This window comes from Haemaphysalis longicornis, unplaced genomic scaffold, assembly GCF_048455015.1.
Source record: "Haemaphysalis longicornis isolate Haplotype H1 unplaced genomic scaffold, Haemaphysalis longicornis Haplotype H1 scaffold_8, whole genome shotgun sequence".
NCBI classification, from domain to species: domain Eukaryota; kingdom Metazoa; phylum Arthropoda; class Arachnida; order Ixodida; family Ixodidae; genus Haemaphysalis; species Haemaphysalis longicornis.
This window is the reverse complement of record NW_027526445.1, coordinates 68,093,434-68,117,736: the sequence shown is the minus strand read 5'-3', so window position 1 is coordinate 68,117,736 and position 24,303 is coordinate 68,093,434. Positions and strand designations below refer to the sequence as shown.

Here is a 24,303-nt window from a genome sequence, read left to right as displayed (position 1 = left end):
TATGTTCGCTACGGAAAAGTGTATATGTGAGTGGAATTCGAATTTGCATGTACTTTCGGACGACCACCCAGTTCGCCACCAACCATTTCTTTGAAGGCAAACAAAGCACCTTCGAAAAGAAACGTGCGAAGCTCGTGGAGGATGCTGGGCTGCTGGATTTTTAAGGTGCGAATGACCGGAGACCCCAGCTTGATGAGGTGATAAATCTCTCCCTATTTGTTGTGCCACAGCTATTAGTCTTTCACATAGTGCAGTGCCACGAGTGGCAGGGTAATAGGATTGCCACCACTTTGGTGCTATTTGTTAAGGCCATCTAGTTGGCAACGTCATTACAACTCAGTTTCACTGCTCCCCATAACAAATCAATTTTTGGAGGGGCCACAGTGCACGCCACTGCCACTAGTGCCGCTGTAGGTGTGCTTTTCTCAACACAACGTGCGTCATCTGTTTCAGTCAGAGCAAATGGACTGCAGCACAACCATGCTGTTGCATGCATTTTAATTCTTATCTCTTTGATGTGCACTCGCCCAATTTTTTACCAATATCACTGTCTCAAACTCGAGCGTACGACGTCTAAAAGTACCGTATAAATTTTTCATTTTATTGTACAGCGCCTAATTCTTCTTACACTCGGTTCTATTCGCCCCGAGACAAGGCTGGAACTTTCGCGACCGAAGAGGCAGTAACGCGATCACCCGCCGGCTCGCCGGCAAGATGATGATGATGGTTTGATCTTTATGGCGCAAGGCCAACTGGGGCAAAGAGCGCCAAAACAATAGTCATATATGAGAGGTGATACCTTAAACACTAAGTAAAATCATCAAAAACAAAAGTAAAATCACAAAACGACAATGAGCATGGCTGGTGTATAGGGCTAGATTTCATGATGCGTGATAAGAAATGACGTTTAAAAACTTGACTTCTGACAAATACTCAAACACACGCTTCACGGAAACAATGGCTTCGTCACCTAGAAAAAACAATGGATGTAGCGGAATATGTTGTCTGTAGAGTTCTCTGAAGTGTTTGTGTCGCGTTGTGTGAAGTGCACTGCATGTGATTAGTATGTGCACTACGGATAGGGCCTCTCCGCACCTGCTGCACTGGGGTCTAGAAGACCCCGTCAGCAGATACGAGTGCGTCGCATGGGTGTGCCCTATCCGCAGCCTACCCAAGGCGACTTCCGCGTGTCTGTTGTGTGAGTAAGATGTGTACCGTCCCAAGTGTGGCTTTATTACATGTAGTTTGTTGTCTGTCTGTTCGTCCCAGTGTGTTTGCCATTTCCTACGAAGGTATTGTCGAATTTGTGGCTTAAGGTCACTCTGTGGTAGTATGGTTATATCTACGGTGTTCCTGAGTGCAGCAAATGCGGCCTTCTGATCCGCAACCTCATTGCCAGCAATTCCAGCATGGCCTGGAACCCAGCACAACACCAGAACAAGTTTTTGGGCATATATAGACATGATAGTGTTGAAAACCATATGGACAATTCTGTTTTTGCATGGCTTGTATGATGCCAATGCGCGCACAACGCTCAAGGAATCTGTATATATGATGGACTTCGAGATTTTGTGTTCAAGAATGTGTTGTGCAATTAGTAAGATGCCATATGCTTCAGCTGAGTAAATTGTGGTGTATGTGCTCATGGTTCTGCATGCATCAAAGTTTGGTCCATGAGCAGCGCAAGACACTATGGTTCCAGTTTTTGATGCGTCACTATAAAACTCTGCACATTGATACTTGTACTGCAGGGAGAAGAATTGCTGCAAAATTGCAGTTTGTGGTACCCTGGTTTTATCAATATTTATGAAAGACAAGTCACAACACACAGGTTGAAGCTGCCAGGGTGGTAAAACATCCGTAAAGGAAGATGTGTAAATTTCTGAAAAGGAGATGTTGAAATCCGAAGCTTCCTGTCTCACTCTAAGTGAGAATGGCAAAGGAACGGACGGGCGATTTACAAACACTAGTGATGAGGATGCATCATTAAAAACAGGTTTAAAAGGATGGTTATTCATCGATGAAATTTTGAAAGCGTAGAGCAAGTCCATGTACGTTCGTTGGTCCTCAAGGCACCATTTGTTACATTCAACGTATAGACTCTTTGCCGGGCTAGTGCGGAACGCACCCGACGCAAGGCGGAGGCCCAAGTGGAGTACTGGGTCAAGCATTTTTAGTGCGGTTTTTGATGCCGACCCATACACGACGCTGCCGTAGTCTAACCGGGACCCGACTAAGGCGGTAAAGACCCGGAGAAGTAGCTCCTTGTCTGCACCATAGGATTGGTGGGAGAGCACCTTGAGAATGTTTAGTGTTTTTAGGCATTTATGTTTCAGTGCTTTCACGTGAGGTATGAACGTGAGCTTCTTATCAAATATGACACCTAAAAACTTGTGCTCCCTTTTAACAGGAATAGATGCACGGCCAAGAGCAATCTCAGGGTCCGCACTAAGCCCGCGCTTGCGGGAGAACAGAACACAAGTACTTTTGCCCGGGTTCAGTTTAAAACCGTTAAGGTCCGCCCATCCAGCAAGCTTCTTAACACCGAGCTGTACTTGACGTTCGCAAATTGACAGGTTACAGGATTTAAAAGATATTTGAACATCGTCTACATAGATGGAACAGGAAATGGTTGGTGGCAATTCCTTTCGGAGGGAGTTCATCTTAACTATAAACAATGTGCAGCTTAAAACTCCACCTTGCGGCACACCATTTTCCTGCACATGTATCCCGGACAGGGATGACCCAACCTTAACACGAAATGTCCTCGTGGACATGTAGCTAGAAATGGTATTTAACATGTTACCTGACACACCAAAGGACTTCAGGTCACTAAGGATGCCGTATCGCCAGGCTGTGTCGTAAGCCTTTTCAAGATCAAAGAATACCGTAAGGCAGAACTGCTTATGAGCAAATGCATCTTTTATGAAGGATTCCAACGCAACAAGATGATCGTTGGTGGATCGCCCCACCCTAAAGCCTGCCTAGCAGCTCTCGAGAAGACCGTTGTACTCAAGGAAGTACACGAGCCTGCGATTTATCATCTTCTCGAGCAGCTTGCACAGGCAGCTTGTCAGGGCGATGGGAAGATAACTGGCGGGAGAGGAAGGGTCCTTCCCTTCCTTCAGGAACGCCACTACTATGGCCTCCCTCCAAGAGTGTGGAATCTGCCCCGAAAGCCATATTTTATTGTATAGGTGTAGGAGTGTTTCAAGAGTGTCTGGGTGTAGGTGTTGTATCATGGTGTATGTAATCTTATCTGCCCCCGGAGCTGAAGGTTTACATGTGCTCAGGGCAACCCTCAACTCATAGAGTGTAAATTCAGAATTGTAACCAGATTTTGACCTGTTAGTGTCATGTAGGGACTTCTTTTCACAAGTATTTTTATGTTTTAGGAAAGTGTTTGTGTAGTGTGCAGAGCTGGAAACGTGTTGAAAGTGTTGTGCAAGTGTGTTGGCCTGGTCTTCGAGTGTGTCCCCTGTTGTGCTAACCAGGGGCAGGCTGTGTGTTAGTTGTCCTTTTAATTTGCGTATTCGTGTCCAGACTTTGTGAGTGTCGGTGTATGAGTTGATGGAAGTGAGGAAGCGGCGCCAACTCTCTCGTTTCGCCTCACGACGCACACGCTTCCCAAGAGCCTTTGCCCATTTAAAGGAAATAAGATTATCTGGCGCGGGGTACCGGCAAAGGACACCCCACGCCTTGTTCTGGGCCTCTCGCTCCCGCCTACAGTCCTCGTTCCACCAGGGCCTCCTTGCGTTGCGTGACGAACTGGAGGCCTGGGGAATGGACTTTTTGGCAGCGTCGAGTATGTGCGCCGTGATGAGTTGGGCTGCTTCCGCAACGTGTAGGTGTTTTATGGTTGTGTGGTGTAGTTAAGATGTTTCTGTGAATGTACTCCAGTTTGCTTTTGATTCATTAAACCTGTTCTGGGAAGATGGACTGCATGGGCCTTTACCTATATACGTTAGGGAAGTGGTCACTACCATCCCAGACGAAAATTTGAAGTGGTACTCAAAGTGGTCCCACTTCATTTCAAGTGGTCCCACTTGGCTGCAAGTGGTTTCTGAACAGGCACCACTTGGTTCAAAGTGGAAAGTCAAGTGGTCCCACTTGCCTGCAAGTGGGACCACTTTGCAAGTGGGACAACTTTGGAAGTGGAACCACTTGAAGGCAAGTGGGACCACTTTGTAAGTGGGACCACTTTGCAAGTGGGACCACTTACATGCAAGTGGGACCACTTGCAGGCAAGTGGGACCACTTTGCAAGAGAGACCACTCTGCAAGTGGGACCGCTTGCAGGCAAGTGGGATCCAGAAGAGGCGCCACTTGGTTCAAAGTGGGACGTGCATTTATCCCACTTGCTCTGAAATAGTGGTTAAACACCTACGTCTAACACTCGGGTCACAAAAAAGCAACATTTCTCTAAGGCCCAAGTGACGCCATGTCTAAACCTTCTTCGCCCTAATGCCATCTAAATCGCCTTTATGTGACTTTAATTATTTAGAGATGAAGTCCTATCCAAACTTGTCATTTATTAATGATTTCCAATTGTCTTTCATAATAGGGTAATCACTTCTAAAAATGTTTAGTGCACCACATGCATGCACACTGGCCAGTGATAGCATGCACTACCTGTACAGAACTTTCAGTTCCTTATCACAGTTATGCTGTAAACCAGTGGTTCTCAACCATTACTGCCCCGGGGACCCCTCTGGGGCTTGCGACAGTGACGGGGGACCCCACGATGGAGCATATGTTGATTGGTGTCGTAAACGTCAAACAATTTGTACTTGCAGCTTACGTCGCCCACACACTTATCCGATTCCCGCCTTTTCTGCTTGACGTTAATGACGATGCGCGTCATAATGCTGAACAATTTGCTCTTGAATCTATAAGTCTACCTTATCTGTGTCTGTTTCTTTTCTTCTCATAGCTGGCGTGCTGTGCAAAAAGCAGATGTTAAAATATGTGCTACGCGGAGAAACTAAGCGTACACGTAATGTGGCGAAGCCACCTTTTTACATTGCAAGAAAGTGCTAGTTAGCAAAATCGAGAAAAATATGGCGGGAGGGGGAGGGGTGTAGCTTTGAGCGAGGCTTGGCGGACCCCTCAAATGTTCTCGCGGACCCCCTGGAGTCCGCGGACCCCCATTTGAGAACCACTGCTGTAAACTGTCACCTACAATACACCCACTGAGTGAACAATACTTACTTTTAAGCTGAATACACTCCCATACAGCACTTTCAATTTATAAATTTCGCCAGAGGAACAACATTTGAAAACAAGTGAATTGTGTTCTGGGTTACAGGTACAGTAAACAGGCAGGTTTCAGCACTGTAACCATATTTGTTATTTTATAGTGCCGAACCACTCAATATATTCAACAGCTAACTGTGGAGACAGGTAGTACCAAAACTGGCGGCAATGCAAGCACAGTAGACATAAATCACACCTGTATAAGTAAGATAAGTGGCTGCTATGTAAGACTGGGGGCCACTTTGCGTGCATTTCTGGGAAGAAAATATTGACCTATACTTTGGTTTATGTGGTATACAGAATAAATGGGAGTACGCTGAGATAGTACACTGTCTTTCAAAATGATCCATACCGATTGCACAGCTCCGCAAATATCAGTGAGCCATTTAGGTTCAGATATATACATGGGCGAACAGATCGTGACACACTATGTAGGCGCTTCAACACGGATTTGTGTGCTCTCTTGATGTGGCAGACATCTCCGAGATTTTCAACTGCATACACATGTGACACTATGAACACCTCTGAACTCCCGTCAACCTTTCGAACATTGACAATATGCTCAACTTTTGCATAACTGTCTCCCACCTTCACTGCAGTCGAGTCGCGCTTTAAACCAGGCTTGTATTGTTCACTGTGCACAACACACCCTTCCACACACAACCGATCATACTCTTGAACTAGCTCCACACCTGCAACATTTTCCTCAACATAGTTCACGAGGTCCTGAGAAGGTGGCTGAGGATTTCCAAGAAGTTTGGTTCCCACGTGCCGGGGCTCCCTGTTGAGGCACAACTCTTTCACTTCTTCTGAAGCTCTACCCAGCAACTTCTGAAAGTTGTTCATCATGAGGATGCGTGAAAGAATTTGAAAGGGGACCCCATTTGATGAAGAAACTAGCTTTAGCAAGTTCCCCATGTTGTTCTCAAACTCATAGCACGAAATTGCCCACAGTGGCCCATGCAAGAGCACACTCTTTGGCATGTGCAGCAATGTGTGCACATTTGATGTCATTTCTGGCTCCCCATAATGATATTGCATCATTATGACAAATTCTGTGATGTCCTTTGTGCTTTTGTCGATGTCCTCCATAGAAACGTGGCTTTTCAGCAGGCGGTATACAGCTGACACCAAAAGTGCAAAGTGACTGAAAAACTGTACGGGCAAGATGCCTTCCAAGCACGGAAGGCAGTAATAGAGCAGCCATGACTCCCACACCGATGCCTTCCAGAATTTACGAAGCTTCAGCGATCTTGGAGTTCGGTTGAAGCTTGCATGTGGCCTTTGTCCGAGGAGGCGACTGTCCACTTCTGCTAGTGCGGTCCCGATATAATAGTCAGTCCCAGTATCCGAAAACCACATGTCGGTGAGCTGACGAGACACACCCAGAAGCACACTATGCATGTAATCTGGTCGGAAACTCCACATTATGTCGAAGCCAGCAACTTTAATCAGGGGTGATGGTCCTTTTACACCACTGATAGTGCGATTTAGAGTTGCTGCAGTCCTCATGTCATCCAGCATGCCATCCTCTGTTCTGTCGTCGAACACTTCTCCCACTGGATACTTGACACAACCTGCACAAAAGTGCGTTGTTTAGCAATCCATTGCAATGATTTTAAGAGTGCTGACTGTACCTGCAACGTATTTTCCGGGATGCAGACACCACGAACAGCCATAATATCCATTATATTGCATGACATTTTGCATGGAGGCTCTCGCTGGAGCATCTGCCACACTGGTTATGCAGTAGACCTACAAAAAGAATATAGCATATCAACTTGAAAAAATGTATTAAAGGTCATGGTAAACATTTTTTGGCAGCAGTTACAAAAACTGTTACCACAAAATTGCAAACAGCTCGGTTTGATTTCTTTCCTCATGCGCATTACAATCACGATGAACTCTAAACACATGCATGCCTTCATAAAGTTTTAACAGTCGAATTCGAAGTAACAAATGCAATTCTTTTCCTGCAATCCCTTACTATAAATGAAGTCTTGTAAGTAATAGTTCAGTGCCGACGTACCTTTGAATGCAGCAGTTTTCCACTGGCAGACCACGATATTCCTTCTGTTGACAGCTCCTTCATTTTGTCAGCAAAGGCCTGAAGCAGTAGGGTCATATTTGGGTGCTTGCTGCCATACCAAAGTAGGGCACAAACGATGTTGCTCCAGCGCAAGTGCGGTGGCAACTCGTTCAGCGTCAAATGTACAGGCCAGATCGAGTAGCTAGACGACTTGAACATAGGGCTTCCGTCTGTATTCACAGTTACTGTGAAGTCCTGTTTCTCGCAGTTCAGCTTTTCACGTTGGTGCTTGTAAAATGCACCACCCATGATGTCAGATACGCCAGTGTTGCTGGGTGGCTGTGAAGCGTTCAGTGACCTGAAGAGCTGCTCACTCACAGTACTGTCTTCAAGGAGATTGGCCAGCTGCTTTTTCAGAGGGAGACTAACAAAAAAATTCCCATTTGCCATCAACCGGCGGCCGTTGTGCTGCTGGCCACAACATGTGCCTGACACTTTGTTACGCTCAGACAAGCTTCCTCCACTCTTTGCGAGCAGCCTTTCACAGACTGGGCAATAGAAATAGAACTCCATCTCATCTGGTGAAGCACCACAAAACTTTCTGAACAGATATTTGCTCTCCGGTAGCACATGTTTTCCCAAAAGCACGTTGCTGAACTTTAAAAGGTCTTCAATAGCTTCCCAGGTCAAGCCATGCTTTATAGCGAGGTCCATTGCAAGAACAAGCACGTCTCCCACCGACAAGGAGGTTCCATTTCCAACAGGCTTCACAAATTCTAACTGAAAGGGAGAGCAGTTGAATGCGTCAGTGGCCGTCGAGGATTGCTGCCCATTGTGATCACCCACGGCGGTCTCAGAATCATTTTCGGCATTGAGATCATCGCCAGGCCATTCATCATCCTCTAGTAAGGAAGGCAAATTGCAGTGAGGTGCTGTATCTGAATGGCCGGCCGGTCCGGCACCTTCGTCGCTCCCATCTTCGGGCGCTGGCGCACCGCGACTTGTAGCCGCCGGGCTGGCGGTGGCATTTGAAGCTTGATGGGTTATGCTTGCACGAGCCGCTACTGTCTTCTTTAGTTCAAATAACGTTGACCTTGGCAGGGGCTCATCACAAGCGTCGGGTTCCAGATACCGCTTACGCGTTTTGTGTCTGTCTGTGTTCATTGTGCGCCGCGCTTGTAACCAATGGCTTCTTTCACTCGCAAAGACACAACGGTAGCTACCACGACAGAAGTAAAAACAAAAACAATCTTTTCATTTCCAACTTACAGCAATTGAACACTGAAGCAGACTGAAGTGTACCAATATCCCTGTTGTCAACTGCGACCACACAATAGTACACCTGCACGCGCCATTATGACAATGCTGACATCGCGAACGTTAATGATGATAATAAATTTTGATAATACACAATCCTCCCTAAACTTTATAAATGTAACTTTTTAACGTTTCAGAGCTCGACTGAAATTACGGCAAATTAAAATAATTTATTTAGTACCACTGTTTTTTGGTAATTTTTAATTCAAACAAGCATGTTGAATCCAATCCAAGTTGGCGCTGCAGCCATAGCCATAGCGCGGAGCGTGGTTCGTGGTGTCTCATCCGAAAACGTGCTTCACGACGACAAAGATGTTTGCGCTCGTTCGTTTTCTGAACGAATACGCAAAAGAGCCGTATGAAGTTCCGGTCGACGATATCAAGGACTTCCATCCTGCCGACGAGAACGATTTTGATGGAGGAAAAGTTTATTCTGCTTTCTGGAAAGACGACGAAGTGCCAGAAAACACGGGGCAATACCCGGCGCAGGTGCTGCTGCTGGCAGGTAATTGCAAATTTATCTCTGTGATCTGTTCTATTTGTTTTGTCGCTTTCAAGTGTACGTTTCGTGTTGCGCTGTAGCAAAACGTGAACAAATAGATCGAGCTTAAGCGCAGCTCAATGTCCGTATTATCATATTCGGTACCGCCCGTCTCGCGACCCGAAGACGGGCGTCGGCGTATGCGTGCCGTACTCGGGAAGCTCGGCAACGAAATCAGGCTTCGTTAAATTGCCGTACTCACTCGCCAACCCGCACCGACAGCGTACGGTACGTTGACCGAGTGCTGCCCGAGTTGTCCTGGAAGAAAAGTAGGCATTTGGCGAAGACTGAGGAAGACTCGGAGTAAAAGCTAAAGAGATGAGAAATTACAAAGCGGAGAGGGGATGAAATAACATGCAAGTGCGGGAAACGGTGCCAGGATGAAACTTGGAACCGCGGGGGAGGGGGTCGAGCGAGTACGCCTGATTTCGTTGGCCACGACGGCCGTCTTGATCGCGCAGGAAGCAGAGTACGATAGCTGTGTGGTGCACTGCAAGGTTAATTGCTAACGGAGTCCAGGGTGGGGGAAGGGGGGGGGTAATATTACCTGCCAGGTAATATTCTGCGCTAGAGCAGGCAATGAAATAAATTAATTAGGGAAATAAATGCGGAAACAGCTGACTTCATCTCCCCGGGAGTACTTAAGCTAGGTAACAAACAATTCACACACGTGCTCATTGCATGCAAATAGATATCACTAATGGCCTTTACGCCTCTGCGACAACCCACTCTAAACTTTATGGGTGCCTCAAAAATTCCAGTGATTTGCTCAGGTTCGATGATGTTTTCTTTTTAATATGTTAATCTTTTCGTACGTCTTGGAAATAGAAAATCTCATACGATGTCAGTACTGCTCGTATATATATCCTTTTTTGAAAATGGAACTTTTGTCATTTACACTCATATTTTGATTTCAGCAAGTGTTCGATTTTCCTAAATGTTGATTTGAGCCATTTTGTTACAACGCAGCTTCCAGAGAAGGTCTCCGTTTGAAACGGGCATCAAGGAGGGTGGCCAAGCCTCTCATTCACCCTTCAGATATTGAAGTGGAAGAGGATGATGGGCTGACAGACGAAGGGCGTGCCAAACAGCCGTCGAAGCAGGTAGATATAATTTTCTCTCCATCCATTCTCAGCTTAATAACCTCTCTTTATTCCAACTTTAATTTCAGGGAAGCAAAAGCCGACTGGCCGCAGCTCAGTTAGCTGCAAAAAACGAGGCCTATAAAGGCATTCTCGAGAAACACCAGGCCCAGGCTAAAAGAAAAAACAATGACATTTCATCTTCCCAGGTACTTATCCAATTTGTGGAGCTTCCATGTGAGCATGTGTGGGTTTAATTTCTCATGACACGTGCGTTTGTTGCTCAGATTTCAAGGAAAAGACGGCACGTGTCTGCCAGCGAATCTGACAGCAGCAGCGATGAGCTGACGTCTGCCTCAGAGCTCAAGCAAGCTCGGCTTGAGGCGAAGCATTGGCGGCGGCGCTTCGATGAAGTTGTGAAGGAAAATCACGGGCTGCAAGACATCATTCGCCGCATGCAGAGCTCTGTCTCTGCAAAGCTGGACACAAGTATATATTATTTTCTGCAATATGAACATAGTGCCTAATCTTACTTGGCATAAGTTTTGTCGGTCCTTCACTATACTTGTGACCATAAATCTAGTGAGAACCAGTCTTGTTTATGAGGAATTGTGACTATTTAAGATTAAAAAAAAAACAAATTTGCATAACTGAGGGGAAGGGAATGCATGTTTATTAAAAATTTTAAAGCATTACAAATCTATTTTCGAGCTGCTTTGCACTGCGAATGAATCCATTTATCCCTGTCTTGTTATATATATATATATATATAAATGAAATCATATTGAAAATTTATTGTACCTCAAACTGGTACAAACTGCAAAATATATGCATGCTTGCTTGACAAACAGGAATTGCGAAGAAATAAGCTTTTCGTAATAGCTTTTATTTTATGTTTGCACGGATGTTCAAGGACCTTTTTCATTTTTTTAGTTGTCCAGGCGCTGGAAGCCCAAAAGGAGAACCATCCACCTGGTCATAATCATCCTGGTGAGGCCTGTCAATTTGGCCCTTTTGTGTTCCCCTAACCATTTTTCTGATATTACTTGTAGGCCCCTTTCCTGAGAATCACTGGGAGGAGGAGGAGGAGCCTTCAGTTAGACCAGCAGCAGCACTTTGTGCCAGCAGTGGTACGTTTGCTTTAACAGTTGTAGTGAGACTGGCACAAGTGTGTGATATTCAAATACAAACTTAAGGATCGCCCTGGTGCAGTACTTTCACGTTATAAATTGCAGCTTGCTTGGTGACAGTTATAATTTAGGTTGCAAGATTTATTTAAGATGAGCGTAAATAAGGTCCATTAAACTGCGGCTGTGTACCGTTCAGTTGATTTAATATGAAGTGACTCAGGTTTTTTTTGCTTTTGACAAAATTTAACGCTCCCATGGAGAGCTAGAGATGTGTGTTTCGCTTTAATGAACTGAGTTTTAGTAGTTCCCCTATGGTAAATAAGAAAGTTGACTGTAGAAAACACTGCTTGTCCATACTTTACGTGAATTGGGATTGTCTTTAAGCTATTTTTGATTAATATCCGGGTATTCCTGAGGAAGTTTGAAGTTGCAAGTTCATTACTGTTGTGCTCTCGTCCAGTGTTTTATTCAAATGCTCAGTTCAAGTGCTAGCACTTGTGTTTCAGGGCCCAGTGCACAAGAGGTGCGCCTGCCTGCACTTACAGCAGCTGAAGCCGGCACCAGTCATGCCTGTCCACGAGAGGTGCAGAGCACGCCTGCACCTGCTGCACCCACAGCCGTCCACAATGCCCTGGCCAGAAGCGGTGCTGCCACAGCAGCGCCCGTGGACGAGCCACGGGCTACAGGTAAATTTTGGCTAGTGAGGCGTGCCTACACCCTAAACTTCTGAAAATTTTACTAAGGATTCTTACGACCAAACCATTTTTTCAGTGGATCCTCAGGTGGCTGGGCATGCCCCTTTTAGTGACATCGGAGGTGGCAGGGTAAGCTTGCAATAGTTTCATATTGATTTTGGAATCACAATTTATTCAATGGTAATCATGTTTTGCTTTCATACTGTTTCTCCCACAGTACCATGTGAAGGCGGGCCTTATTATAGGCATTCGGCAGGCGGAAAAGGTTTTCGCTAACAAGAAGCCAGCCCTGGTGGCCAAAGACATGGCCCAGGCGATTTGGGGTAGGGAGGGCCTCACGGAGCGCACGTATGGTGGAAAGTTGGCCCCGAAAGATTTGAAGAAAGACGGGGCTGTGGCTCGCAAGCAGCTGAGCCCGGAAAAGGTGGCTGCAATCATTGGTAAGTAGCACTTTTTTGTGTGGGCTTGTGCGTGTTTACATGCAAATGGGGGCCTGATGATGCTTTTTATTTTTTTAAAGAAACAGTGACGCACTGGGGTGCACAGACAGGCTTGCCTGTGAAGGATACGGTACACAACATCGGCACCATCCTTTCGCAAAAGATACAAGACCTGCGCAAAAGCTTCAAGAAGAAGCTCTAACCTCAGCACAGAAGCCGTGAGGTTCACTCAACTTGTACTCGACTTCACTCAACTTGTGCGCGAACTACATGATGCAACTGTAAATAAACTGTGCAACCCGTAAACCTGTGAGCAAGAATGTTTTTTGTGTACCTGCTTTGAAGTGGGATATCGAACAGGGACCACTTGCCATGTGGGACCACTTGCCAAGTGGGACCACTTTAAAGTGGGACCGCTTTGAAGTGGGATATCGAACAGGGACCACTTGCCAAGTGGGACCACTTGCCAAGTGGTCCCACTTGCCAAGTGGTCCCTGTTCGATATCCCACTTTAAAGTGGTCCCACTTCAAATTTTCGTCTGGGATATGGGTCCGTGCCCACGCCCCACTCAAGACATGGAAAGAGAATTGCAGAGCCAATAGCCAAGTCAAGATGCGAGTATGTATTGTGTCCTAAGTTATGGTATGTCGGCTGTTTTTTGTTGAAAAGGCATGCTCCTGAAGATGTGAGGAATTTCTCAATCAGGCGGCCTCGGGCATCCATTCTAGAGGAGCCCCAAAGAGAGTTGTGCGCATTAAGGTCGCCTGTTAGTATGTATGGTTCGGGCAGCTGGTCGACCAGTGCCCCGAAGTCAGAGCTCGAAAGTACATGATCTGGAGGAATGTAAATGGAGCATACCGTTATCAACCTATTAAATATTATCGTACGGATCGCTACAGCCTCAAGGACAGTGTTCAGAGTGACAGGGTGGCAGGCTAAGGATTTCCGGGCGACAATTGCCACACCTCCTGAAGAGTGTGTGCAGCCAACCCTGTCCTTTCTGAATAGCATGTACCTATTTAAGAAATTTGTTTGTTTAGAAATGAGGTGGGTTTCCTGGAGACACATGATACTTGGCTGACTGGCATGCAGAATCTCATACACATCATCAAGATTTTTAAGGAGGCCTCTGCAGTTCCATTGGATCATGTTTTCTGTTCCCATTATTTAAATTTAAGAATAACTGGAGTGTGTGTGTGTTTGTTTATGTGTCGTCTTTCGGGGCAGTTATTCTAGGATTTCTAGGCCTTTCTGTCGGCTTGGACATCGGAGGCTGCTCCTTGCGCTGCGTTGCAGGCAGGAACGGCGCGACGTCCATCTCCTCGTCGGATGCCAGAAGGGTGCCCGGCGGACCAGGCCCCTCGAACTTGGCCCCCTTTCGGGAGCCCTTCGTTTGAGCCGCCACCGCCGAGGGCGTCTGGGGCACCAGAGGTGGCACGGGAGGGGCGGTGGCGGTGGGAGCCGATGCGGGGCCCCCGGTGTCCATCCGGTCGGCACCCTCCAACGCACTGGAGGACGGGGAGGCAGAGGCAGGAGCGGCACCGGTCCCGACAGAAGAGGTTGTCACCACAACCGCTGCTGCCTCAGCAAGCAGCGTGGCAACGGATTGAGCTGCCAGAGGCAACCCGGGGGGCGCGGGGGAGGGACCAGGTCAGACTCGCTGAACTGCGTCCCTGTGGACACCAGACGCCGCTCCGCCCCCCGGCGAGCCGCGTCGGCGAACCTCCCCAGGGGGAAAGAGGCGAACCTCTTTCGCGCCCCTGGGAAGGTGATGTTCTCAGTTACCTTCACATTAATGATCGCCTTGTCCTGCTTAAACTTCTCGCACGTTCGAGAGTAGGCGGCATGGGGTCCCTGGCAGTTGGCGCAGGTGAGGGTTGATGATGGACAATTATCAGATGGATAATCATGCTGAGCGCATTTTGCGCAGGTCAGACGACCACGGCAGGAGTTGGTTCCGTGTACGAACTGCTGGCACTTAAAGCAGCGGCGCGGGTTCGGAATGTAAGGACGAATGGAGCATCGGATGAACCCTGCGTTGATATGGTCAGGAAGTGAGGAGCAGTTGAAGGTCAAGATGATATGTTTCGTGGGGATTACCTTATCATCTCTACGCATCGTGATGCGGCGCACGGCTGTGACACCCTGATCCTTTAGACCTTCAAGAATGTTGGCATCTGTCTCGTTAAGAAGATCTGCCTCAGAGATCACACCCTGCGAGCTATTCAGGCTGCGGTGGGGTGTGACCCTGATGTCCAGATCGACCATTTTCGTCTCACCAAGAAGTGTGGTTGCCTGCTGCTGGTTTTTTACTTCAACAAGGACTTCACCTGTGCGTTGTTTTTTGGCGTTATAGGTTTTCCCAATGATTCCATCAAGGTATTCTGTAATCAAAAATACTGATTGTGAAGCAAGATGGCGGGCTGTGTTAAGGGATTCGATAACAAGGAAACGAGAGTATTTGTCTGGCTTTGGGAAGCTCATGCTTGGAAGTGGAGGGAAAGATACTTCGGTGCGGCCCCTTTCAGGGACCGATCACGTTTGGAGGGGGGTTTTGAATTTTCCATACAGCATAGAAAAAAGCAGGGGACGGGGGTACTTTCTTCTCAAACCTTACCCTGATAGCCTGAGAGGTCCCGGAGCTCCCTGCCTGGTAAACAGACAGGGAGCCCATCCACCGGAGCTTGACCTGGGCTCCAAAGGCCACCGTTTGAGGCTTCTACCCTTCACCTTTAAACACATCACCACGGTAGGTTAGAGTTTATGTTGGGGGCCCGGGGTCCGCGGTGTCGCCAACACCGTCACCATGAATACTCAAGGTGCCCCGTGCGGGGGACTAAGGGCAAAGAGCGCCAAAGAAGAAGTTATTTAATGGTTGATGAGACTGTAAACACCAAAACGTGTGAGTAGAACTAAAAGTGACGCAAAACAAAAGACAATGGAGATGGCTGGTGCATAGGGTCAGTATGATTACACGTGATATGACAAGAGCTGCAGAAATTTTACCTCAGCTAAAAACTTATTTTAGCCACATAACCTTTCATTCAGACTGACCTGATGATGATGGTTTGATTTTATTAGCGCAAGGCCGACATGGGCAAAGAGCGCCAGACACAAAGTTATTTGATGAGACATCCAGACTGACCTAACAGTAGCGAAATGGTTTTTTTTGGCCCTTCTACCACAAAGCAATACACGCATTGAGTATTAGTGGGCACTTGACAAAGACGTTAAAGTGAGCGTAGAACACTCTTTGTGCAGTGCAAGTAAACCTGCGGGACGTTTAGATTACAGTGGCAGGAATACCTGAGCCAAATATTACACGTGCACGTGAAGCGGCGAGCGCGCAAATCGCTATGAAAGACGCGGAACAATCAACTGCACTCTCTTCAGTTCTCCTGATTATGCACCCCTGGCATGGCCTAAGCAATGTCATTGAGGCCATGGCTGTCCAATCGGCTGTCACTGGTAAAGTTCACGGCTAATTTCTGCCACTTCTGCCGTCGTCAGAGCTGTGTACGCACCTCTTATATGCCTGAACCTGTGGCCACAGTTTTCCCGTTTGTTCTGTGTTTTGAGTGCGCCCTGAGTTTGAGTGATGAGCTCAATACTTTATTTTCAACGGGACCACTCGCCAACAAACGTTTATTGCTTTAAAAACGCCCTAACAGCCTAAGCGCGCGCTTGCGAGCACGTACGTATGCCTGCTTTTTTGTGGCACCAGACTGGAAATAGGCCCCTCTATGTTGCGGAGAAATGGAGAAAACTTTCCGGCCTGTGATATAATGAAGGCCACTGAGGAGGACGCTGCGAGCCGCCCCCCCTCTCTGGAAGAGAGCGCGCAGCTTTCACCCAGCACCGACTTTTCACCGCATGGCCCGCTGTCGAGTTGAGATGGAACGATTATGCGCGATTTCTCATTGCACGTAGTTTTGTTGATAGTGAACGGATTTTCATACTTTTTTGCAGGAGCAGATTGCTGGGACAAAAGACTTTACCCGAAAATACATTCCTAGTAGTCGATGGTAAGTGTTGCAGGGTCGCTTTAATGAATTCTTGAAACGCTTTTTTAAACAAGCCGAAAACATGTTGAGGTATGCATGTTCACTCATAAAAACTAAAAATATACATTCTAAATTAAATCTATTCGAAAAGAATTTCTAGCTGATATGCCAGAATCTGCAAATGAATTACCGTAACATTCTGAGAAATTGTTCATGGGTACTCAAACTCTTCATTGTCTCGATCCTGAAGTTCATATTGGTTCAACTGTTTCGGTTTTCTTTTCTGCTCGCAGGTTGACATTGGGGGCGGTGTGCTGGTTGAAAAGACATACTTGCAGCAGCTGGTGCATGCATGTGCGAGTGGCCACGGCCAATTCGCCAGGGCTCTTTTGCGGCATGTATTCACTCCGGAGGAGCTGAAGGGAAAGACACTCTTTGGAGGGAAGGGCAAAGCCCAGGGCTACGGTCCCACAAAGCCAGGGTTGGACCCTGTGCGAGTGAAGGCTGCGGTCGGTGAGTGCACGATTCGCTTTTAGAGTGCCAAGAACAAAGATGGCTCGTTCATCTTTGTCAACTTGCAGATATCACCCGTTTTTCTTCATGTGCACACTGAGATCAGTGCATCCCTTTTATGTTTTTCGGGAAAGTGTCTATTTTTGCACACTTTTATTACTAATTTTGAGAACATGCTGAACAGGTGTTTATTTTTTAGAAAAAAAGCATTTGTTACTGAATGGGGAGCATTGACTACAAAGCACTGGGGACCACAAATTCTGAGAAGATGATTCAAGTAGAATCTGAACGGATTATTTGTTTGAATAATTTCATCCACGTGATGCTAAGGCGGGAATGGCATGACAGAAAAGGGGGCCAGCAGCGATGGACAGATATGACATTATAAAACGTCACTGGATGATCCAGCTTAGTGGCCCGTCCACATGTACAGAACTACCAGACGATAGCCCGGAGGGAGTGAGGCGACTCTTGATGAGCTGCCATGACGAGCTGCTGTGCATAAACACGCCCTCCTCGCATTAAAACCAGTTGTGATCCCGCTGGTCCGGCCAGAATCTGCGTGAGGAAAGATGACGTGTAGTTATTTTTTTTTTACTGACAGGTTTTAGTTTGTTCCGTCCCACCACAGACAGTAAAAAACTATTTTTGGCACTTTTCCCATATAAAACCCATGTTTTCCCATATAAAATATGCTAAAACACCAGCCACACATCCGGAATGAGTCTAGCTGTTCATATTGGATATGATCAGATATCACTACGTCAAGGCATTCATGCCACAACCACCCTGTCCTTGGTACTGTACAGGCAAGAAATGTCAGGTATTGTAAAACCCAAAGCATATACCTTTCAGGTGAGAAGTATTCGGAACCATTAAATGAATGGAACTAAAAAAAAGACTGGTCTTATTCCTTTCTGACCCAGTTTTTTACACAATAGATTACTCACACTTGCTTTACCCATTGCGTATGCACGAAAGAATGCTGCTTGTACTGAACAATTGCAGTCTCGGTTTTTAAAGTACTGCGACCACAAGGATCATTTTGTTTCTGCAAGCTGGAAATGAGGTGTGACTCATGAGCTCGAAAGAGTGCCATGGAAAGGCCCATTCTATGTTGGAAGTATCTGGCACCCTCTCAAAGGTCATGAGGAAATAAAAATGCAAACGAGCAAGCTACACTGGGCATAAGTAAAAGATATCTCCAAAAGGCGACTTTTGCAAAGACCAATGAAGAGACTAGTGCTATATTAGGCTGAAATGCAGAACGTTTTCAGTACAGACTTTTTTTTCGCTTTCCGATTCGACTTCTTCCAGTGTCGGAGTTGCATTCTTGCGCGGCTCCCTTTGGGAGAGAGCGCATGTAACTTTTGGTTTTGATGGCCATGTTATTGCTGTTGATTTCTACTTGTTTTCACGCCGCGTGTGCGCAGTTATCCTGCACGCACTCGCGCAGCGCAACCATTTGTGTGACTTCTTGAATCTGTGAGACATGTTTTTGCTGAACTCCTTACCTTTCTTTTCTGGTTGGGGATTTCAATTGTGTCGGTGATCGCATGCGCAAAGTTCGAGGGCCCTGGAAAGTTACATCGTATCGTGGGGCGGGAGAATTGCGCGATTTCATTGCGCAGTTTCAACTCCACGATGTGTGGGTCTCTAAGCATGGTAATGAATTGCAAGCCACTTGGTCAAGGGGTGGGTCCACTAGTACGATTGATAAGTTCCATCCAGGTCCGAATTGAGCAGCTTGCTTTCTGTTTGTGAAGTGGTTCATTTCCTCAAGCCCCAGGTTCTCGGACCACGCGCCGCTCTCGGTGGAGCTGGTGTCCAAGGCAGCTGGTCCCTGCCTTGATTCATGGCACATGGACCAGTGCTTGCTCGCGGAACCGGTCAGCGCTGAAGAGATCAGGCAATCCTTGAAGACAGAGGGCGGCTCACGATATGAAGGCGCGGATTGGGATGCTAGAAAGCAGGGCTGGCGAACGCTCCTCACCAAGGCAGGGCACAATCACAAGGTATGTGTCACTGAACGAAATCCTTCGTAAGATGCGTGTAGTTCAATGCGCTGGCACGCTTACCTTCACTATGAGAGACTACTTAGACCTCAAGACACGTTACGAACGACTGCTGCGCCAATCTTCCCGAGCGCCTAGTCAGGCGTCTGTTTTGGGCACGCCAGCAGCAGGCCCTGCTGTGCTCAGGCATATCAGGGCAGGATCAATCGAAGATGCTGGGCATGTTCGCATTCCTTTCGCGCTAGCGCCGAATGGGCAATGCAGTTCAGAGTCTGGAGATACCTGCGTGCTTTTCGAACAGCATTTCTGCCAGTTTTTCCAATCGGAGATGAGTGGTGAGAGGAGGAGGGTAATTTTAAGACAGTGTGCGGGAGTTTTGTGGGGTCCTCCCCAGTGTACCGAGCCATTTGCACGAGCCTCAATGCGCCCCTGTTATGGCGACGGTGCTGTGGAAGGCGCTTGCAGACATGCGTGAAGCCTCTGCGCCAGGGCCAGATGGAATTCCAGTGGGATTCTGTAAGCTTTTCTTCCCAGTACTGAAGGATTCACTAGTGCAGATGGTCAACGCGCTCTTAGCCGAGGGAAGGAGGCCCGACTCTTTTCCTAAGGGAAGGGCTGTCCTGATTGCCAAGCCAGGTGGCGACCCTTCACTACCACAGGGGTACCGGCCAATCACGTTGCTTAATGTAGACTACAAGATAGTCGCGTCCTTGCTTGCCAAACGCATAGCTGCTTCGGTGCTCCCACACATAGCCTCGCACAAACATGTGGCGACGTCGGAGCCTCTCTACTCGAATGTGAAATCCGAACTGCTAGTTAATGGTCAGTTAACTTCAGCATGTGCAGTCGGCTGAAAGAGCACTGGAGACCTAAAGAATTGGCCCTAGTAGAGATATTGGTTGTGGTGTTGCGCACATGCAGAAGTTTGTGAAGCGCTCTGTTGGCATTGTACACAAGCTCCCGCTTGCTTGCAAAAAGGCAAACATAGGGCAATCAGGACGATGCCTGAATAAAAGGCTGAAGGAGCACCGTGCGCTGTGTCAGCAGACGGCCATTTCTGGCAATCTGGCACAGCACTGCGCCAAGTGCAAATGCATTCCAGATTTTCCAAAAACGAAGGTGCTCTTTAAATCACGGGGTATAATGACAAGGGAAATCTGCGAAGCATTTTCTATGGGTTCTGGCCTCGAAGGTGAGTGCGTCAGTGATCCGTCAGTTTCGTTGCTGGAAAGAGAGACTCAGTATCTGAAAAACTGTTGCATGATGTGATATGACTCTCACGTGCACTGGGAAGTGATACGAGGTGGCACGGGTATTTATATGTTGTCTTGTTTATTAAACTTTTCACGGTTGCTAGATGCACATCTTCCGTTTCGTGTACCTTTTTTTTCCGTTTATGCTGTCGTCGTCGTGACTGGAGGGCTCGAAGAGAGTAATGTCAGAAAAATTAAGTTCAGTTACTCTTCTCATCTTGTGACTGCACCCTGTTCCATGGCTGTAATGTTTCAGTAGCAGCAATAAAAAAATTCGCATATTGTTCTTATTTTGTGTATTGTGGGGTTGCACGTTGATGTGTTGCAGTACACATGACAGACCTCCTTGAGGTTCAAAGCAAAGAAATCGAGGAAGTCGCTTCCCGAAGGCATACCGGCTCTAGATGCCCAGCGACAGAAATCCAAAGTGAGGAAAGAAAAAATGGCCACACAAAAAGCAAAGGAACCTTCGAAGTTCTGCTCCAGAAAGGTAGGGAACAGCAGAAACAGTCATTTCCATGGTGTAATTTACTGTTTTTATGTTTAGATTAGTGCAGCATAAATAGTAAGGGTGGTACTGCATGCAGCATCCAGCGCATGCCGAAGATGAAGACTTGTACAATCCTGGCTATTGGGACTGTTCATTATTGTCGTGAATGGGCTTGTTGTGTGTTGTGGCACACTGCCACTAGCGGGTTGACCAGCCCCACGGTCCCCGCTTGCAAAGTATTGGGTGAAGCATGCGTGTTGGCTGGTAAAAAAAGCGTGATGTACCGCTGAACAGAGCCACTGGCTGCATGTATCTTGAAGCAAGAAGGGCCTTGTCTTGTTTCTTTCGTTGGTCTTGTGCTGGGTCGGTGAACTCGTTGCTTTCACAGCACTGTGGAGGCACGAGGAAAGGGTGAAATCTCGAGGCCTTTTTGCTGAGTCTTTCTAATGAACGGTAACTCGGCTAATACTTAACGCTTTTAAACTATTTTTGCAGCCGGACAATCCTTGGATAGTACTCCAGCGATTGTGCATATGAAATCGCAACCTTTGGAACCCTGTTTAGAGTCCTTTTAAGCATATAAAGCATCTTTGCCACTTGTTTAACATTTCAATGCAGCACCTAGGTGTGTTTCAAATTACAATTCATGTGCTACAAGTATAATGGTTTAACATGCTTTCCTTTCTTTCTTTCTTTTCTTTTTTCTAGACTTTGGTATGGCATGCTGCGTTTGATGAAGGCGAAGGCAAAAAAAAAAAAAAACGGTCGCTGGCCACATAGAAATCATGAAGAGGGAACTGAAAAAAGCAGGGGGCAGCATTGAAAAAGTTGGAGAATCTATGGGCAAGACTTTCAAAAGCCGAAGGGCCTTCATTGAAAACGAGCCGTCACTTGAGCACCTGCTCGACGTCTACCCAGCCCTGAAAAAAGAAAGCCAGGTGAGCTTTATTTTGGCGTTAGAACTGCTGTAAGCCTGGTAGTGCATGTGCTGTTAGCTTTGGCCTAAGCACCATACTTGGTGAATAGGGAGCTTAGTGCAAAAAAAAATTGAAGCGCCAACAGCACGTTTTATTGAATGATACTTGGATATTTCAAATCACACTTGCAATTTTAGGGGGAGGTAGAGCAAATGATCTAACCTGTAGCATTATTAAATAAAACATCACGATAGTAAGCCCACTAGGACTGAGTAAAAGGTTCACTGCTGCGGGACATTCATTATGAGGGGGGTTACTTTAGACAGCTTTAAAGCTAACTAGAACTTCCGCTAGAACAGACAAAACAAGTATGAACAATTATGTGGCAAAGAAATGAGGTTTCAAAGTATGCCTTGTATATTTCCAGTGAATACTCCAACCGCCCTAGACACGTGCTGCCTTATGCCAGCACCCATAGCACCTAACTCCTGGATAATCAGTAGCAAACATGTTTACACGATGCTGCAGGTACAAGATTCGTTGATCTGCTTCTCCTGTTTTCTCAGAACCGGCCACACAAATTTTTCAGGTTGTTAGCTTGTCATCAGCCATAAACATTTCTTCAGAACAAAAAGGTTTTGAGGTTGTAAATGGGCCAAGAGTCATTAGCACTGAATTTTACTCGAGCACACCTCACATCTCTGTCGTTGCAGTGCAGGTGCTGCCTCAATGCTCCAATTTCTACATAGTATGCTTTTTCCTCAGTTGTACGAGGAATTTCAAAGGCTGACGGGCATCAATGTGAGAGAGGGCCTGCTTGCGGTCATTCAAAAGCATGGGGACCGCATCCTCAGCCTCGCACTGAAGGAAGAAGGGGGTCTCGAGAACACGTGGACATCACCGATGAGTGTAAGTGCTCACACCTCTGGGTATGACGTGTTAGTTAAAACGAAATTTCATTTAGTGCCCCTGTAATGTTCAGTGAATGGAACTGCTTTTAGTTTGCAAACAAAGCGAAAAAAAAGATGCCTCAGTACTGAGTAAACATGGGAGTAAATTGAGTAAACTTGATGACGATGATCCTGGTCGGTACCCTTGTGTCATGGGACACTGCCAATAAAAAGGTGCAAAGTCAACTCTGCACTAAGTGCTGCCTGAGAACAATGAAGAAACTCAGTCAGCGAGATGATTGCGCATCTCTAGATATATATGTGTGTCACATATCCAGCACAGGATGCGCTACCTGTGGTTGATTGCAATCCAGACCGTGTTACCCATGCATTTTTCTCTCCTCGTGTTTCTTTATCTTTGTTTTACTTTTTATTTGGTGCCTTGTTAGCTCTCTTGAAAACTTGCTTGGGATTCCCCTTTCTTGTCAGTTAATATTACCGCTGTTTCTATACTTAGTGTTGCATGACATATTAACATGTATTATACCCATCACACGTGCCAATTTAACGCCATTTTAAACTGATGAGATTTGCTTGGAGTGTCATCCGTTTGCTACTTACTGGCTATACAAGCAAACCAAATTTCATTCATGTGATGTCAATGGGTATAGATAGCATACTTCGCGTGCTCAAAATTGCATTGAATGCTCGTTTAACTCGTATGAGCATTTCTACTTTTAGAAAATATATTTAAAATAGTTTAGCATGCGTTATGCACACACTTTTTTTCTGCTGAGGCCGTAATTTTTGTTGCAAAGGTCATGCAAAGCCAAGGCAAATAAGAAGCACATCCGCAGTGATCCATCATACCGCAATTTGTCAACATGGTGGCGCGCATAGATGCCGCTGCGATGAACGTTAAAAAGAGCTTTCGCTGCAGCTTGGTGCATGTGAGTTAAACGTATCAGTGGCCAGATGGAGTTGCAAGGAGATCTAGAACGACCACAAATGGCGACTCAACAGCAAAGAGTGACAAAAAGCCACTAAGAGCAACTAGCAGTGACTTCCTTTGCACTTGCTGCAGCCGTTTGTGAAACGTCACCTGCCATTTTTTGGGAATGGTGGTTCTAGAAGAGAAATAAAAAGCTTTGGGCCTGTCCGCTCTACTCGCTGCCCCGGACTCGAGCCCTGGCCACTCTGCGGCCCAAGGTACGCCCGACCTCCCTGCGAGCTTGGGCCTGCCCGGACTCATCTACCCCAATTGCGACCGCCGTCAAGCTCTGGCGGGCATTGGACGAGTTCCTTCTGGATCCAGCTGCTCCGCCCACTGGCGCCAGGCTCCTCGCCCTCAGGCATACCGCCCAAGGGGCACACCGGAAGACCTCCGCAATGGACAAGGACGTCGTGGGCCACCGATTGGCAAATGCCCAGGACCTCGTTTTCGATCCCCTTAAGGGTTTTTCTTTTTTTTTCCCATTTCACAGCAGCCCCCCAGGGGCAATTTGAGTGAAATAAAGACATGAAACAACAACAACCAGGAACGTGATCATCCACGCAAATGAAAAAGGCTTCATGAATGAAGCGATGGTGAAAGAGTGGTTTCAGATGGTTTGGATGAAGCGACTGGGAGCAGACTTGCACTTTCCAAACATGCTGGTCTTGGATTCGTTCAGAGGTCACATTTGCCCGGGCATGAAGGAAGCCATACAGAAGGCCAACACGGACCTGGTC

The 24,303-nt window shown here is 46.8% G+C and overlaps 2 protein-coding genes and 1 long non-coding RNA gene across 4 annotated transcripts in view; 1 reads left to right on the top strand and 2 right to left on the bottom strand.

The window, feature by feature from the left end:
• Positions 1-5,337: 5,337 nt before the first annotated feature.
• Positions 5,338-7,003, bottom strand: LOC144148728 (uncharacterized). The gene is made up of 2 exons (XM_077680250.1): positions 6,893-7,003; positions 5,338-6,832 (listed from the first exon to the last, which is right to left on the bottom strand). The coding sequence occupies exons 1-2, from the start codon at positions 6,963-6,965 to the stop codon at positions 5,592-5,594; spliced, it is 1,314 nt and encodes a 437-aa protein (XP_077536376.1). The 5' UTR covers positions 6,966-7,003; the 3' UTR covers positions 5,338-5,591.
• A 1,910-nt stretch (positions 7,004-8,913) lies between these two features.
• LOC144148727 (uncharacterized) lies at positions 8,914-12,799 on the top strand. Its single transcript, XM_077680249.1, has 10 exons — positions 8,914-9,106; positions 10,112-10,245; positions 10,314-10,433; positions 10,512-10,713; positions 11,158-11,214; positions 11,277-11,354; positions 11,861-12,040; positions 12,126-12,178; positions 12,267-12,489; positions 12,570-12,799. The coding sequence occupies exons 1-10, from the start codon at positions 8,914-8,916 to the stop codon at positions 12,689-12,691; spliced, it is 1,362 nt and encodes a 453-aa protein (XP_077536375.1). The 3' UTR covers positions 12,692-12,799.
• A 2,317-nt stretch (positions 12,800-15,116) lies between these two features.
• LOC144149166 (uncharacterized) overlaps positions 15,117-24,303 on the bottom strand; it is a 153,364-nt gene continuing 144,177 nt past the window's right edge. For both annotated transcript variants that reach the window (XR_013318213.1, XR_013318214.1), the window contains exon 3: positions 15,117-17,565. This is a non-coding gene — a long non-coding RNA (uncharacterized LOC144149166). The remainder of the gene's footprint in view (positions 17,566-24,303) is intronic.